The 18,718-nt window shown below is 39.1% G+C and overlaps 1 protein-coding gene across 3 annotated transcripts in view; it reads right to left on the minus strand.

Moving 5' to 3' along the window:
• Positions 1-60: 60 nt before the first annotated feature.
• The window catches only part of acoxl (acyl-CoA oxidase-like), a 41,439-nt gene continuing 22,781 nt past the window's right edge, over positions 61-18,718 (minus strand). For all 3 annotated transcript variants that reach the window (XM_013134255.3, XM_020047594.2, XM_010869735.3), the window contains 3 exons: positions 17,834-17,904; positions 10,283-10,384; positions 61-1,056 (listed from right to left, as the gene is read on the minus strand). In XM_013134255.3, the coding sequence (XP_012989709.2) occupies positions 889-1,056; positions 10,283-10,384; positions 17,834-17,904 (341 nt within the window). In that variant the 3' untranslated portion in view covers positions 61-888. The remainder of the gene's footprint in view (positions 1,057-10,282; positions 10,385-17,833; positions 17,905-18,718) is intronic.

The following is an 18,718-nucleotide window of genomic DNA, read 5'->3' on the forward strand; positions in this document are numbered from 1 at the left end:
TATGATTGTATTCATATTAATTGAATATACAAAAATGGTTGTGTCATCATTTTTTCTATGTCTTGCTGGACCGAATATTGGCCATTGTGGTCTATTTAGTTTTGATTGGGGAAAATAGCTTGCGGACAGATTCATAGTAAAAATGGTGTTTCTGTAGCCAATATGCCGGCGATTGTCTTCAATAATTAGTAATTACACAAAGCACACTGGTTAACTTTCAGAAGCTTTCAGTGCAGAGCTATTGAGTCAGTTCGCTGTCCATACATGCATGTAATGTGGCACTGTCTCAGGCCTATACCAGGTCTTAGCAAGAAAATAAACCAGTATCAAATGTTACATTACCTAAGTCTGTCTTAAGAATAAGGAAAATATAGTAGTTAAAAATATAGTTGCTTCCCACTGCTGTCATGGAAACTTTAATTTCACACACCTATTAGCATATTTATTAAGCAACACTTAGTCTGATAAGTAATGGATTGGACCAAGCAAATTACAAAAACTCCCCAATGCCTTTATAACAAATAAAACACAATCATTTCACTCTTTTTAATAAAATAAGATTTAAATGACAATGCATTAAAAGGATACTTGCAAATCACACGTTGCAATTATTTTTTTGGCTGCAGCTAATGACACTAGTCTAGACAACATCTGGCCTGTAGTCTACAGAGCCAGTCCAGATTGGGCAAAAAACCACAGGCTATGTTCTGATATCCACACTACAACATTAAGAACACATGGCCAATACAATGCATTATTCTGTGCTATGCTAGTATGAACATTTAAACATAGCCCATGGCTTTTCACTGAGGACTGAGTGATGAGTCACGCTATGAGCCACTTTGTGCTCATATACGCCAGTCCAGCCAGCAAACTGCACAGTAGAGCTCATAACTTGGAGGCTGCGATGGGGTACTGTGGTAGCGGATGGAAGGCCCACTCAGCCTGAGGATTGGCCACACCAGCAATGGGGGCCTGAATGCAGCAGGAGGGAACGTTGAAGTCGGACACCACCTTCAGGGCCACATCCTTCACTGATCTACACAGCTCCACCCACTGGGGGACACAGCACAACAGGGGTTGGTCAATCACGTTTACACAGATCAGCATAATCAATGACTGAGTGTGAGAACATGGTCAGTCGTGAAGGAATCTGGAAAGAAAAATCTCGCAAGTTAAGTGCATGCAAGCAGCATCGGCCACCATGAACTGGTGATACGTTCTGATGCAGGCAGTAGTCAACTCTAGGCAGGCAGACAGGTGACTGGTGTTGTATGACTCATGAGGATATAAGTGATCTAGGAGCAAACTCCCCTGAGAGTCTAAATACACCGCTCAGAAAAATGAAGGGAACGCATAAATCACACACCGGGAAACAAAATATATGAGATATATAAGATCAAACTCCTTACTGTACATTGCGTAATTCGTTGAGAACAATATGACGTAACAACGGTCAATGGAAAACAAATTCACAAACCGATCAAGGGGCTGGATTCAAACTCGCACCAAAAATCAAAGAAAATAACTGAAATAACAGGCTGTTCCAACTTTCATCACAGCAACTCATAATGTGACTTAGTAGTGTGTATGACCCCCACATGCCTATATGTACTCCCGACAACGTCTGGGTATGCTCCTGATGAGACGGTTGATGGTGTCCTGGTGGATCTCCTCCTAAACCTGGATCAGGGCATTACTGAGCTCCTGCACAGTGTGTGGTACTAATTGGTGGCGTCTGTGTGAACCTTCTCTCATCTATGAAGAGAATGGGGCGCCAATGGTGGATCTGCCAATTCTGGTGTTCTCTGGCAAATGGCAATCAAGCTAAATGGATGTGCCATCCTGGAGGAGCTGGGCTACTTGTGCAACCTGAATGGGCCGCAGATACCACCTCATGATGCCAGTAGTGACAAGGACACTAACAAAACACAAAACTAGAGAAGAATCAGTCACCTGTAAAACCACCTTTTTGGGGGTTGTTTTGCTAGGCCTCCAGTGCACCTGTTGTCATGTTCATTTGCACCCAAACAGGTGACATTGATTGACAATTGCTTGTGCCTCTTAACTGGACAGACTGAAGTTTAATTGACTTGGTGTTATGCTATGATTATTACACATTCCCTTAATTCTTTTGAACAGTGTAAAAGAGCTCTCTGTATTTACAGGACTTTGAGTAACAACTGACTGAACAGCCTATGAGAAACAGTGTACTCGCATTACTGAGGGCTTTATGCAAGTTTGTAAAATATTAGACTGGGACGTTTGGCACAGACTAACTAAGTGTTCCCAACTGTTAACATGCAATAACAATCTGACTGACTTCATCGCTCTGAAATTCAGTTCTAAAAAAAAAAAACACAATCTGAGTTATCTGTATTCACGGTGCAACTAACAGGAAGGCAACTACAAACATGCTAACCAAATTATCACAATAAACACCGAGATTGGTTAGTCTAATTGCATTTTACTGCTGGAGTCACAGGTGCAGACAGTCTCCCCCATTTGCTGACCAGTATTCCATCACTGTTGTGTAGACAGTGATGTTAATCATAAACTTAGGACAACCTATGATGTAATTGTTCCTAATCAGTAGGAGGGTAAACTTAACAGCCTTATGGGTCAGGGATGTGGGACAAGAATTGCCTGTGGATCATTCAGAAGCCCATTAAAACCAATGGGGTGGAAAGGGTGAGTAATGCAAGCCAACTCCACAAATCAGTGAGTCAGAGTGAAGAAATACAGCACAATGCTTATTAAATTTCCTATATCTTTCACTTAATAGGCTGTACTTTATTTTATGTTTTCGCCTGAACGCTGACTCAGCAACTGAGTCTGTGATGTGAAGAGAGAGCAGACACAATGGTAGAAAGTCTAAATATTAGCCCCAAAATGTTCAAGCTTTTTCATGTCCATCTTTAATGCCACCTAGTGGCTCCTAATCAAAAGAGCAGTATCACATTTGTCTCGACGGCAGTATACTGTCAATTCTCAATGCATTAACTTTCCATATGGTATTAAGAGTATATTTCCGATAAATACTGCAAAAAAACATGGATGTAATTATGTCCTAACTAATACTGATAAAACAAAGTCAATCCTATGTAAAAAGGCTGCTTTAAAGATGACAAAAAACAGTGTCAGGTGATAAAGTGTTCCATTCAGACGACTCTTCAGGCTTTCATTTGCATATCCCAGTCTTACCTGAGGAGTGTTAGGCTCCAAATCATACTTGGGCAGGTTTGATGGTAATTCTACTCTGTCCCATTTTGTTTGGAACCCTCATCCTCTTTCAGTGTAATGAGTGTAAAACCCCCTCCCTCCCGCTCTCCCTCCATTTGGGGTTACTGATGACTAGTCATTGACAGCTAAAGTAGCCGCCCCCCAGCGGGGCACAGTTTCCCATACGGTGATAGAACTCTGTCCACAATGGCACAATGTGACTCTGAAGGGCTGGACACATGCTGAGAAAACCACATCTATGTGTTAGAACCGTGCTTTGTCTTCTCAACAAACAACTCCCCCCACGTGCCCACAGTATCCTTCAGGGACACACGTAAATGTGTGCCCACACACACACACACACACACACAGCTCTTTTTTTGTGAGCCTTAAGCAAGATCATCTGGAGCTATCATGCTAATAAACTGTAGATGTCTAGTGTGTATAGTTAATGTGTGTAATTAAATAATGACACGTACATCTCAAAGTCAGTAATTCAACAAGACACCCCAAGACCATCATCCTTCATTAGCGTTCATTAGACAGTCCTTGTAAAGTACAGTACAGGAGGATGGGGGCTAGTTTAGAGAACACCTGGCTTTTACAACCCCCGTAGATATTACTTCCAACTCAAAAACCTGTTGCTACATGGTAGCAAAAAAACAAAACAGAGATCCTTAGAAACAGTTCCAAAATGGAACTGACAAAAGAACAGTAAATAGCAATGTGTCGGTGAGTGGGAGCACGAACTGTAGGTGTATGAATAGAGATCAATCTGGAGAGATGATCATGAGCTGCCTTCACTGTCCAGGCACACACAGGGCCGTCAGATGGGCACGGGCATTTGCATGGCCTGTGTGATGATAAGCAAAGACAGTCACAATGATCTGCTCTGTTTTTCACAGACTCTCACTCCTCCACCTTCAGAGGATCTCACCTCTGAAAGATGGCTTAAACACACAGGCTTGGGAGGTGCACAATCTCACAACTATCGAAACATTTAAATATAGCGTACTTGACATGATGAGTACGGAAACCAAGCATGTGTGAACATCTGAACACAGCTCCTATTCCAGACTTCATTTGCATATTTCTCTCATCGCCTCTCTTTTCTCCCTTTCTCTCTACTTTTCTTAACTTTTTCCGGTGTCCGAGTGATCATTTCATCGGACGGAAAAATTCAGTTTGGCACCAAGTGAAATAACTGTCTCCTCAATGGCTGTTCCCAGTGGTGGGTCCAGGAGTAATGAGTAGTATTGACACAGTGAGCAGCAGTCATATTGTTCTTAAGGCAGAGCAAACACGTGGCCTGATCACCTGCTGTCTAGATGCTAGCAGAGTGTTGTCGACTGCCCTGTCTTAACGGCTCCGACATACTCTGCAGTGTGGGGATAGCCTTCATAATAAACACTGCTGTTTGGTCACAGCTAACTGTGAACAACTGGAGTAGCAGTGAGCATACAACGAGCGATGGAAAGGGGATTCCTGTGGTCGCCACATGCATCATCCAAACACTCTAAAATCGAGATTCTTCCGAATATCCCTGAGAGCACAGTCCAGTATTAAGAAATGGAAAGAATATGGAACAACTATGAATTAGTGTACAGCTTGCATAACAGTGTACATTTGCTGTCCCCTTAAAATAACCCAACACACCGCCATTAATGTCTAAACCGCTGGCAACAAAAGTGAGTACACCCTTAAGTGAAAATGTCCAAATTGGGCCCAATTAGCCATTTTCCCTCCCCGGTGCCATGTGACTTGTTAGTGTAACAAGGTCTCAGGTGTGAATGGGGAGCAGGTGTGTTAAATTTGGTGTTATCGCTCTCACACTCCCGCATACTGGTCACTGGAAGTTCAACATGGCACCTCATGGCAAAGAACTCTCTGAGTATCTGAAAAAATTGTTGCTCTACATAAAGATGGCCTAGGCTGAAGGGGTGGGGGATCAGCCTGTCAGTGCTCAGACCATACGCCACACACTGCATCAAATTGGTCTGCATGGCTGTCGTCCCAGAAGGAAGCCTCTTCTAAAGTTGATGCACAAGAAAGACCGCAAGCAGTTTGCTGAGGACAAGCAGACTAAGGACATGGATTACTGGAACCATGTCCTGTGGTCTGATGAGACCAAGATAAACCTATTTGGTTCAGATGGTGTCAAGCGTGTGTGGCGGCAACCAGGTGAGGAGTACAAAGACAAATGTCTTGCCTACAGTCAAGCAGGGTAGTGGGAGTGTCATGGTCTGGGGCTGGATGGGGAGCTACAGTTCATTGAGGAAACCATGAATGCCAACATGTACTGTGACATATTGAAGCAGAGCATGATCCCCTCCCTTTGGAGACTGGGCCTTAGGGCAGTATTCCAACATGGTAACACACCCCCAAGATGACCACTGCCTTGCTAAAGAAGCTGAGGGTGAAGGTGATGGACTGGCCAAGCATGTCTCCAGACCTAAACCCTATTGAGCATATTTGGGGAATCCTCAATTGGAAGGTGGAGGAGTGCAAGGTCTTTAACATCCACCAGCTCCATGATGTCATCATGGAGGAGTAGAAGAGGACTCCAGAGGCAACCTGTGAAGCTCTGGTGATCTCCATGCCCAAGAGGGTTAAGGCAGTGCTGGAAAATAATGGTGGCCACACAAAATATTGACACTTTGGGCCCAATTTGGACAATTACACTTAGGGGTGTACTCACTTTTGTTGTCAGCGGTTGAGACATTAATGTGTGTATGTTGAGTTATTTTGAGGGGACAGCAAATGTACACGGTTATACAAGCTGTACACTAAACTTTACATTGTAGCAAAGTGTCATTCCTTCAGTGTTGTCACATGAAAATAAATAATCAAAATATTTACAGAAATGTGAAGGGTGTACTCACTTTCGTGAGATACTGTACGTGGATGCCAAAAGATGTTTGAATTTTTCCTAGAAAATGTTGTACATTATTTGAATGAAGTGCAAGGGTGCCACTACTTATGGCAATGACTGTATGTGTATCCAGTTGTGCAGACTTCAGATGAACGTCCTGGCTGGGGCCACATAACCCCAGTGACCCCAGGCATCACCACAGAGGGCCCTCAAGTTGTGTACAGAACACTTCATATAAAAGGCTGTGATATACAGTCATGGGAAAAAATAAGCACACCCCTGGAAAGTGATCTTTTTTAAACATACTTCATACTTCTTTTTTAAACACATGGAAATCTGAGCTAAATTTCAACAAATCACAGAAAAAAATTATGAACTTCTGAAACCATTTATGCTATTAAAGACAGAAAATAAAATACAGACAAACAAACAACAATTTCCTAAATGTTCCTTTTTCCACCAAAACAGGCCCAACAGAGATTTTAAATTAGGTCTGGTTTTGTTGTATCCATATAGGTGTGTGGTATCACATCATGCCAAGATCAAAATACATATCAAAAGACTTACAGACCCTAAGAAGAGAGGATATGTATGCCCATGAGTCTGGGATGGGTTACAAATTTCCAATTTGCAATTTGAAGTAAATCCATTTCTGATGCATCATCTACAAATGGAGAAAATTCCAGACTGGCAATATCACCAAATTCAGGACAAGAGCTGGCCAAAATATAAAAAAGTCTCTAATGACTCCCTTGCCACAATCAATGTCAAAGTGGATCAGTCAATTGTCAGAGTCTGCAAAAACATGGCCAACATGGGAGGTCAGGAAGGAAGAAGCCTCTGCTCCTCCTTTGAACTGCAGAACCACATATCAACGATAAAGTATGGAAACACTGAAAGTATGGTTTGGGGCTGCTTTGCTGCCCCAGGGCTGGCCAACTTGCCATCACTGACTCAATTATGAATTCCATATTGTACCAGGGAATTCTTGAAAAGGTGAGGCCGTCTGTCAAAAAGCTGAACCAAACATGGATCCTGCAACAGGACAATAATCCAAAACAGACAAAAAAATTATAAATAAAAATAAGAAATTGAGGGATCTGGAATGGCCATGAGTCAAAGCCCAAATCTCAATCCTATCAAAATCCTGTGTGGGGGACTTGAAGTGGGCTGAGCATGCAAGACAGTCTTCCAAAATGATGGAGTTGAAGCAGTGCTATAAAGAAGAGTGGGCAAACATTCCTCCACATTATCTTAATAGACTGACAGACCGTTACAAGAAACAGCAACATGAAGTTATTTCAGCCAAAGGGGGCAAAAGCAACTATTGAATCTAGGGGTATAATTCCTTTTTTAGCACTATGAAATTGCATTCCTGTTTATTTTTTATGAATAAATCATTGCAAATCATTAAGGTCGAAGTGTATGCTTGTCACGTTCATTTAAAGCGTGACAGTAAGTAGCCAGTGGGTATACAGTAATTCTGTTTGGCATGTCTATAAAGGTGAGGACAACCGGAAGTTTCTTTGAGATGAGACTGAGTGAGCTAGAGTTTGTAAGAACGAGTATCGAGCCACAAACATTATGAACAATCGACTATCAAATGCAGCAATAAATAATTAAATGACCCTCTCCCTTGACAACCGGGTAGGCAAATATTATTTCAACCACTATAAAAAAAATGTTTACAGGGGGTGAACTTATTTTTCACATGAATGTAGCCCATCAGGATGCTCTACATTTTATTGGAGAGGGCCCAGGTTGGCCAGTCTATGGTTTTTGGCTGTTGGATTTCTTGAGTAGGGGAGCAATTTTAGCCACCAGAATGGATGCATCCAGTGGTCATGGATCAGGGTAATTAGGACTGGGAGATGGTCTCTAGAGATAATCTGGAGAAGAGTGACTGGACTACACTAATTGCAGTAATTTATCCGTAGAGAGAGGAGAAAATAGAGGGGGAGGAGGGGGGGTCAAGTACGCTGAGATAAAAGGAGATAGGGACATTTAAAGATGGAGATGGAGGTGAGTATAGGTAAAAAAAAAATTGCGATTACATTTGAGTATTAGTCACTGTTCTAGGGAAAATTTCCTATTTTTCACCCATGAGAGCACTGTAACCATCAGTATGGCTTGCATTTCAATGCAAGTCCCCAACCTTTTTCATTCATATAGTTTTAATATAAGCCTAAATTAAGCTCAGTTGACTAGTTGGTGAAATATTATGCCTATGATGATTTTACAGTCAGAACTTTATATTCAGGGTCCTCCGTGTGGTGTAGTTATCTAATTCACTGCGTCCTTGCACACGGTGTTCGAATCCTGGTCACACCTACAATGACCACTGGTCTAGCACAAGGTGCCTCGCCAATTGTCTCAAGTTACTGTAGACATTACAAAATTGGGAGGGAAAGCCACGAGCATGATTGGAACAAAGATGCAATTGTACTGTGAGAAAGTGACTTAGGCTACTGCACTGCTAGGGTGCAGAGTATGTAAGTGTAGTTGTGCTGTCAGAAATTCATCTCATTGCTCTCGGAGCAATTGTTGCCCACATCTCCAAGGCTTTCCCAACCGCTCCACAAAAACCACCCCTCGCTCACAGGTATAAAAACTGCTGCTGCAAATTTGCTCCATTAATTTTTGGTTTTAAGACATAATTTAAACATTTTATTTTTTTAATATGTTGACTTTTCATTTCTTAAATAATGAATAAAAAATATGTAGGATTTTAACAAACAACATGTAAAGGTGACCAAATGAGCAGTTAAGATTTCAAATAGGCTACATGTCAGGGGCTACACCAATAAAAAAACTAACACAATATAATACGTTAGGTTGTATTATTATCTTATTATTCATACGTTGCCTATATGGAAAAATAATTTCAGCTGCCAAGAAAAACAAACGCTAAGCATTTTAGCAACATTTTGTAGCTCGGCTGTATAAAATGAAAAACAACATGACAGAAAAATTCATATTGCTCACATACAAGTAGCCTAACTGTCGGTGAAGCTAGCTCAGTTGGATTTGTCAATCAGCGGCTGAAAGTGACATATCGCTTTTGATCATGAAAAACGACATGATGTGATATTATGCAAAATCCCACAAAGTTATGAAAAAAGTTATGTACTGTAATTACGAAATAGGTCTTGAAATTATGAAAAAGGTCATGATATTATGAAAAAACCTCATGTGATGATATAAGCCATTGGGAAGTAAAATGTATTATTATGAAATATGATACTATTTATAAAAGTGGCATTATGAAAAAATATTTCATAATTATGTGTCATTCAAATAATATATTTATTTAATTAATTATTTAACGATTTATTTACTTTTGACTCCTTTGGTCTTCCAAAAAAAGATTTTGTTTTTAGAAAAGGTTTGTTTTTATAGTACTGACTGTATGGAGTGGACATGTTCTAAAGTCAAGATGTTTGTCAGTTCTGCTTGTGCTGAGTGGAGAGTTTGATTCAGTGTCTCCGCTGAGACACAGTGAATGTGTTCTTTACTGTTGACATAGCAGGAGATTCGTGCTTAGGTTCCCTATGAATGGCTATGGATACATATAGTGTACAGGGAGTACCAGTACTGAGTTAATGTGCAGGAGTTAGAGATAATCTAGGGTTATGTACATCTAATAATTATGATAATGATTTGGATGCAACTTTCTACGAAGATACTCAAAATGTTTTTCATAGTTATTGGGAAACTTACCTCATCCATCAAATATACAGTGCCTTCGGAAAGTATTCACACCCGAATACACAGACCTGTGATTTTATTTTAATTCCACCCTGGTCAAAACCCCAATCCTCCCAGGAGTCCTCAGAATTTACCATTTTCTTTTTTTACAAAAATACTATCCTTGGGGGATTAATTTAACATTCATAGCATCCTGAAAATATCGTAACTGACTTATGATCATCCCAGGAGAACTCAGAATGTGTTTCCCATGAAAAACCCAATAGTAAGTATGCCCTAAGGACCCCTCTGGTTTTCAGTAAATCTTTTGTTACAATTAACATTTTCTTACCCCGTTTGTATATTGTTTGATAGATTGGACCATTTGTTTGTCATTTAGTTATTTTTGAGATCTTTTTTTGCAGTGAAGTACAAATACTAATTGCCAGCCTGGGGGAATGACAAACCTCTATAGCTGGCTGTATGAGTCTGATGTTTTACCTGAGTGCGTATCTGACGGCTGGTGGTCGGGGTTAGGTAATGATGCTCCAAATACCAGGCCCGCTCCTGGTACACCAGACTAGTGCCATGGAGCAGACAAAACTAAAGAGAAGAAAAGGCACACAAAAAAGCAATGTTAAATATATTTCATAGTTGACTTGGTCATATGTAAACATGCAACATATACAAACAAATATCTTTTGTAAATATTTGTATTGTTGTTTTAATTGGGAAGAGCAACTTCCCTGGGTGCCCAGCTTTACAGTATGCACCAAACATACACAGTCGTTTCTGAACAGCATCCGTTTAGTGTGTTACAATAAAAAGTTTGTTCCTGGAAAGTCAGAGCTGCTTCTATGTTTTCAGAGGACCATAAACGGAATGGAAAAACAAGTGTGAGAACTAATATCTCGTATTTTTAAAGATGATGGTGCTGACAGCAAACCGACAAAGAAGATCAAAAGACAGGAATGGAAAATAGAAAGAGCACAGACACTCAGCTCTACACTGTCGACACAACTCTTCACTGAGAGAAAAACAAGACCTTTCTGGTCTAAATTAAGGATTCAACAGTCCAGAGTGCTAGGTTGATCATGTTGCTGAAGCTTTGTTCAATTCTTTGGTTGGGCTGGAATAGGGATGCCCACTGTGTTTGAGTAGTCAAACCAAAATTCTAGGAAACCTAGATCAGCTAGATCAAATGCTCAATAAGGGTTCTGAGAGGAGAGATGCAATTGTGACTTGGAAACTCTCCATCCCGCTAAAAAGAAACTCTCTTGTTTCTGGCAAGTCTACGGGTAGAATATCCCTTCCCATTCCAAAATACACAAGATGCTAGCACCTGCAAGGATGGATCAAGAAAGTTTATTATCTGTGGAATACATACACTACTGTTCAAAAGGTTAGGGTCACTTAGAAATGTCCTTGTTTTTGAAAGACTTTTTATTTTTTTTGTCCATTAAAATAACATCAAATTGATCTGAAATACAGTGTAGACATTGTTATTGTTGTAAAAGAGGCCCATTTTCAGCAACCATCGGTCCTGTGTTCCAATGGCACATTGTGTTTTCTTATCCAAGTTAATCATTTTAAAAGGTTAATCAATCATTCAAAAACCCTTTTGCAAATGTGTTAGCACAGCTGGAAACTGTTGTGATGAATAAGGAAGCAATACAACTAGCCTTGTTTAGAGTAGTTGAGTATCAGGACCATCAGCAATAGTTTGATTACAGGCTAAAATGTCCAGAAAGTACTTTCTTCTGAAACTCATCAGTCTATTCCAGTTCTGAGAAACAAAGGCTATTCCAATGCGAGACATTGTCCAGAATCTGATGGTCTCATACAATGCTGGGTACTGCTCCCTTCACAGAAGAGCGCAAACTGACTCTGACCAGAAGAGAAAGAGGAGTGGGAAGCCCAACTGCACAACTGAGCAAGAGGACAAATACATTAGAGTGTCTAGTTTGAGAAACAGATGGCTCACAGGTCCTCAACTGGCAGCTTCAATAAATATACCCGCAAAACACCAGCCTCAATGTCAACAGTGAAGAGGTGACTCTGGGATGCTGGCCTTCTTGGCAGAGTTGCAAAGGAAAAGCCATATCTCAAACTGGCCAGTAAAAAGAAAAGATTAAAATGGGCAAAAGAAAAACCGACATTGGACAGAGGAAGATTGGAAAAAAGTGCTATGGACAGACAAATCTAAGTTTGAGATGTTTGGATCACAAAGAAGAACATTTGTGAGATGCAGACCAAATGAAAAGATTCTGGAGGACTGCCTGACGCCATCTGTCAAGCATGGTGGAGGCAGTGTGATGATCAGGGGGTGCTTTGGTGGTGGTGAGGTCAGAGATATGTACAAGGGAGATATGTACAGAGATATGTACAGGTCAGAGATATGCACAGATATGGACAGGGACCTTTAAGAAGGAAGGCTATCACTCCATTTTGCCACGCCATGCCATACCCTTTGGATGAAGCTTGATTAGAGCCAATTTCTTCATACAACACTATATAACCCAAAGCACTGGGGTGAAATCTCTTCAGATTACCTAAAAAAATTGACAACTAGAATGCGGAAGGTCTGCAAGGCTATAATTGCTGCAAATGGAGGATTATTTGACGAAAGCAATGTTTGAAGGACACAGTTATTATTTCAATTAAATATCGTTATTTCTAACCTATATTTCCTATTGATTTTGTTATTTCTCCTATTCAAACTAATTTCAAGTATGTTTTCATGGAAAACAAGGACATTTCTAAGTGACCTCAAACTTTTGAACGGTAGGGTATATATATGTAATCATTTCTTGATCAATGTGTGGTGCCAATCCTTTCAACACATGAGCAGTAACGACTGACCATCACCTAAAACCTAAACGCTTTGACTTTACTGTCCACTGTTTTAGTGATATTTCTTAATTTAACCTCTGGAGAAGGGAAAACATCTCTGTTATGAACTTGAACATGTGTTATGACAATGTTGAAATGAGTTAAAATTAACAGTTAGGTCAAAACACTCTCTATTCGTCAGACAACCCAAATATTATTGAAGAAAATATAGCTAAATAAGTGTTTCATTGAGGCACAACAAGTCACATGCAGAAAACCTTTAGGGAGACTTCAGGCTCTCTGTGCTTTAAAGGGAACATTTCCAATTTTTAAATGTAGAAATTTCACTCCTGCTGTGACTGTAATTGATGCATACATTTATTTAATTTGTAGTAATACAGAAGACTTACATTTCTCATATCAAAAACTGAATACACACTATTTTAATGTACTCAAAGGGGCACCCAAAAAAACAATTCAGAAAAGGTTTTCTGTGACCCACGAAACAACACAGAAAAATGCTGACATAATTTTGTAATTTATTGTTATTGAAATTAAGAATTTATAAAGTTATGAATCTGACATTAAATATTAGAAAGCAAAATTGTGATTTGGAAATTGCAGAGTTAAAAAACGCAAAATAAAAAAAGGAGACCCTTTGCCAGGACACACCAACTTGAGCTCAGATGCATGTGTCCTTTGCGTATGCTTAATATGTATCTAAAACCTGGCAAATTCAATTAATTGTACATGATTTAGAAAGGAAAACACCCAGACTTCACTCTGTATGTCAAAACAAAAAACAACTTACCTCAGATCCATGCATTGACAGAATTGTGTCAAGGCATGGATTTGAGGAAAGTTATTAAAAATTGCTATACCATTGAGATTTCCCATGGAGCACATTGGGCTCCATCAGCATGAAATTATATTTGCAATCAACAAGACTTCCTAAAGCTGGCTGTCTGGAAGAACTAATTTACCGGCAAAGAAGGGCCTTGGTCAGAGAGGTGACCAATAACCCAATTGCCAATCTAACAGAGATTCAGAGAGTGTCAGAGATGGGAGAACCTGCCAAAAGGACAATGATTCAACAGTCCAGAGTGCTAGGTTGATCATGTTGCTGCAGCTTTGTTCAATTCTTTGGTTGGGCTGTCACAAAGTGCTTTACAGAGACACCCGGCCTTAAACCCCAAGGAGCAAACAACAGTAGTGTTGGATTTCAGTAGCTAGGAGAAACTCCCTAAGAAGGCCGAATTTTAGGAAGAAACCTAGAGAGGACCCAGGCTCAGAGGGGTGACCAGTCCTCTTCCGGCTGTGCCGGGTGAGATATTAAGAGTCCAATTGGAATAATTTATGAATTTCTCTGGGCTAAATCCAGAGTCTATTTGATTTTAGTCCACCAAAAGTATGACCAGGTGGACAAGGACAGGGACAGCAACGGGGGCCCCCAAGCCAGGTACTCCGCAGGTGTGGACCAGGACCTCATCTCCTCCTAAAATGTAAAACTGGAGGAGACTGAGAAAAGTTAGAAAGTGCATTCCTCATATCCCCCAGCACAATAATATAGCAGCATAACACCTTGGAACTATGATCTATATGGAAGAGTTAATAGCGGTAAACCCTTTGAGAATCAACACATAAGTTACAAAACAATGAGACCTATCAACAAAAGTGCTACCGTGGCCATTGAAGATTATTGTAAATTTACAGTGGAGTGGCTAGATGGAAGCTGCTCCTGAGTAAAAGGTATATGACATGCCATCTGAAGGACTCTGAAAGGATGAGGAAAAAGATTATCTGGTCTGATGAGACCAAAATCTGAATATTAAGCCTGAATGCCAAATGGTACGTCTGGCTAAAAAACTGGGAAAAAACAAGGTACTGCTCACCTAGGTAATAGGATCATCCTTACGGGGAAACATGGTGGTGGCAGCACCATGTTATGGGGGTTTCTCAGAGGTATGGACAGGGAAACCTATCAGGATTGACGAATGGATGAACTGAGAGAAATACAGAGAGGTCTTTCAAAAGAATTTGGTCCAGAGCGCACAATGAAACATTTAATTATTGGAATGCTGCAATTACCCAAGGCGTGTTGTGATTTCAATGCTAAATACCGTAAAGATTAAAACATGAATGCACTAAATGTACATCATGTACATAAATGTAATCTTGTTCTTATGTTCATAACATTATATTTATCTGGGGGATCTCAGCCAGTGGGGCACAATCCCAAATCAGGAAGACAATGTTTCTTGAGGGTAGGAAATACATCCTTGGTTTGTATTAAATAGTTGGTGTATTTTTTTATTTTATTTTTTAATATAGGTTAACAACATTTACAAATATGGAAAATGAAGCCCTGGGGAGAAAAGGTTGGTAACCCATGATCTCAATAATATTGCTGATACTTTGCTGGTCTGTTTTTGGTTGGTTTATGAGAAGAGGTCAATGGGTATTTCACATTAAAATTATTTGGAGAAGTTTTGGAACCCTGTTCCAAAACTGCTTACAGTTGTACACAAATTCTCTTGATAATCATATATATTTTTTTATGTGAGGACCTTTCTCCAATAAAAAAATGACTGGTATAAACACAAGGTTTTGTTTAGGCACATCGTTTGTATCATTCGCAATTTTGGCAATGTAACCCCCCCCCCAAAAGTATGAAAAGGTATAAATAAACAAGGTATCAAATTCTCTAACTTAACGCTCAACTGTTTTTCCTTCGGGAAGCAATGCAAAAGCAATCCAATGCATGCCTGTAGTTTATTATGTAGTTTATACATGACCCCAACCTCTGGCAACCCAAAATCTGGGTTTCGACCCATCAAAACACCCCAAACTAACTCATATATCAAAGTTCTGAATGATGTTGCAGAATGATGTTGCATTTCGTTATTTAATCCCATACAGCCATACATCATTTACAGCATTATTCAAACATGCATTCATAGCGCAGAGGACTATTGTAAAAAAAAAAAAAAAAGAGAGATGGTGTTGATTTTTTTTACAATGATTTCTAATATGCTTTTCATATATTTGATCATTACAATATAGTGATTACTCAGCAAAATGTTTTCTCTATAATCATGCAATGTATAACAAAACTGTGTTCCAGGGGATCAACAACAAATGTGGTAAGACTGAAAATAAGGCCACACATACAAATAGGTGGACTTCCCCTTTAAAAATGCACAACAGACAAAGGCTGTACCAAGGAATTATTGAGAATGTTCTCAACATCAGAGAACTGCCCTGACCACAGCCTTGAGTAATTACTTTGAAAATAAATATTGATGAGTTAAATTGAGTATTACATTGTGCAATTTACGTAATAACGAGGACAACATCCTATCAACAAAATGTTGGGATAGCATAAACAAAATGTTAGAAACACCCAAGGGTTGGCTGGATGTTCACCAGTTCGCTGTCCAGTAAAAAAATGATCTGATTAACACTTGATGTGTTGTTCACTTATGGTTGCTGTTTACCAAAGCCTTCATTATGAATTACCGTTATACTTACTCCTTATTCCAATTATAACCTATATACTGACACCTAAAAAAGGAGATTTAAAAAAAAGGATCAGCTGTGTCACTATGAACAAAACTTAGATTAAATAGTAAACAGCATTGTCACATGGAGCAACTTCATATGACAGACAAATGAATCCCTCTTTTAAAATATCACAAGGCATGTCCTTGTATTCAGATGTTAGACTCAAATCACTAGCAATTCTTTACAATAAATGTTATTCATAAGCTATTAATAGCTAGTTTACATACCAAATTAGTTTTTTGGTATATTTAAAAAATTACAGTAATTTAAATGCTTAGGCATTGAAACATATTTATAATCATTCATATTATTCATGGATGTTTATGAATTCATCACCAACAAATGCATCTAACATAGCTGTAAGCTTACATAAACTACAGTGTATTGATTTTATATCAATTTAGAAAAAAAGTATTGAGGAGAAGCATGTACTGTACTGTATGTGGCTGTATGGAGCACCAATGCATTGACTGTTTGACCTTACACATGGAGACAAAAGTTACACACTGTCTTTAAATTATATTACATCATGATTTCATTAGGTTCCGAATATTAAGTAGTGGTTTCAAAGATAAATCAGTTATTGATTGCTTTTTTTCATGTGATAAAAATGGTAGTAAAAAGGTTAGCCCACAATACATCTTTACATCGCGTAGGCTCTCATCTGGGAAATAAAGTTAAATGTTAACAAAGTCTTTTGACAGTGTTTTGACAAGACACTTCTACAATTAATGAAAAGGTAAATGGTCCATAGTTGTGGTTAGAATTAGGTTTATGGTTTTAGTTTTAGGAGGTAGCTCTAGGATTAAAATTAGGGGTGTGGAGGTTAGGTTTAGGTTGACAAAAATTGGCTCCACAAACTTAGTAAAACAAATGTATTTGTGTGTGCATGATTCTTTAGGATTAATCAGGATGAGGGATGTATGTTTGATGTTTGTGTTAAATCAAACATATTGTCTGCCGAGAATAATAGAGACCTCTTGTTGTATTATGAGGAATGTTTCTCCATTTTCAGAAGAAACATTTTAAGTGAAATCAATGTAATCTGGCCATGACGGCAAAAAAGAGGATTACATAATCCATTATTATTCTGATTTTAGCTAAAGGTTTTAAAAAACTGTTTAGTTTTTAATGATTGGTTTAGTTAGAGGTTAGATTGGTTTAGTTAGAGGTTCCTGCAAAAAATAAAGGTCATAATCACAAATTGGACACAACAAAATAGGCTGGGAGAAAAAAGGGGTTCAATTCGGTGGGGAATAAAAACAGACAACAGCAAGGATGGGCTTTGTTTTTTTTTGGGGTGTATGGCGGATTACCGTGACAGATGACGGGATGAGAAAAATAAACATGTGTACTCTCAGAGAACCAGAATTACAGTAACAAACAAAACATATTAGTTGAAAGACAGTTAATCAGAAAGAATGAAAGGAAACCAATTTTACCTATTTACATTGTATTCCTTATGAACACAAACTGTGGACAGGACAGGTGTTTACTCATCACATTATTACCTTGTGAGGAACTGTGTTTACATGTGTTCAAAGCTTTGTTTCTGAGAACTTTCCATAGGACCTAAGTGATGACTCAAAAGCAGATTTGTTGGTTTCCTATTGAGTGGTAAGAGACAGAAGAGTGGAAAACTGGTTTCACACATACCTTTGTTAGCAAGGTGTGGTCTTCTTCGGCTGGGCACTTTTTTACGGCCAGAGCAAACTGCTCTAGCGTTACTATGGAAAAAAAAAAAAAATGAGGTTAAATAAAAAGTGCCTTTACCCAGCTAGGCAGTGGGTCACTGTTGTTCAGTGTCATTTCAGTGATAGTCTTGCTAAACCACATATAAATGGAAACTTCATGAAATATTGGGTTTTCCTTTGAAGTTCTTAGCTTAGCTATATTGTCACACAAAACAGCATACCACATGCATATGCAGATTCAATCATGACTGTTAACAGATAATGTACATAATAAATTATGATTTAATCCTATACATGTCCTAACAACAAAGAAAGGATGAGAAATGTGTGCAAACATTTTTTCATAAGGACCCCTGAGCAAATAAAATTACAATGTTACTCAAAAGAAACATACATGTTGCACAATGCATGAATAAGGGTCAATTACTAAAATTACTAAAGAAAGTATCTCTATGTTAATAATCTTTAAATGACACAGAATTTAATTATTATGCAACATTTTTGTTGTCTTCAATTGCAGTTCAGAGTCAATATTTGGCCATCGACCAGTTGTGGTGAGGACACAAACATCTACACTCATAACATTAAAGGATCTCATCACATGCTGTCATAGTGATACTAGGTACAACCACCAACCCATGTCAGGCCCATCGCACTGGGTTCTGTGCAGAACAGAGGAGCACTACGCAACTACAGCGCAACTGAGGAAACTGTTCTGCAGAGAGAAGGCGTTATGTTACGGCATCAACATTGAATATTTCAACAAACCCATCATACTGAGGGTGCCTCAAGTATCAGTCTGCCCCCAGACTCTCTTATCTTTCAGACTCTCTTATCTTTCAAACAT

Source organism: Esox lucius, chromosome 6 (assembly GCF_011004845.1).
Source record: "Esox lucius isolate fEsoLuc1 chromosome 6, fEsoLuc1.pri, whole genome shotgun sequence".
Classification (NCBI taxonomy): domain Eukaryota; kingdom Metazoa; phylum Chordata; class Actinopteri; order Esociformes; family Esocidae; genus Esox; species Esox lucius.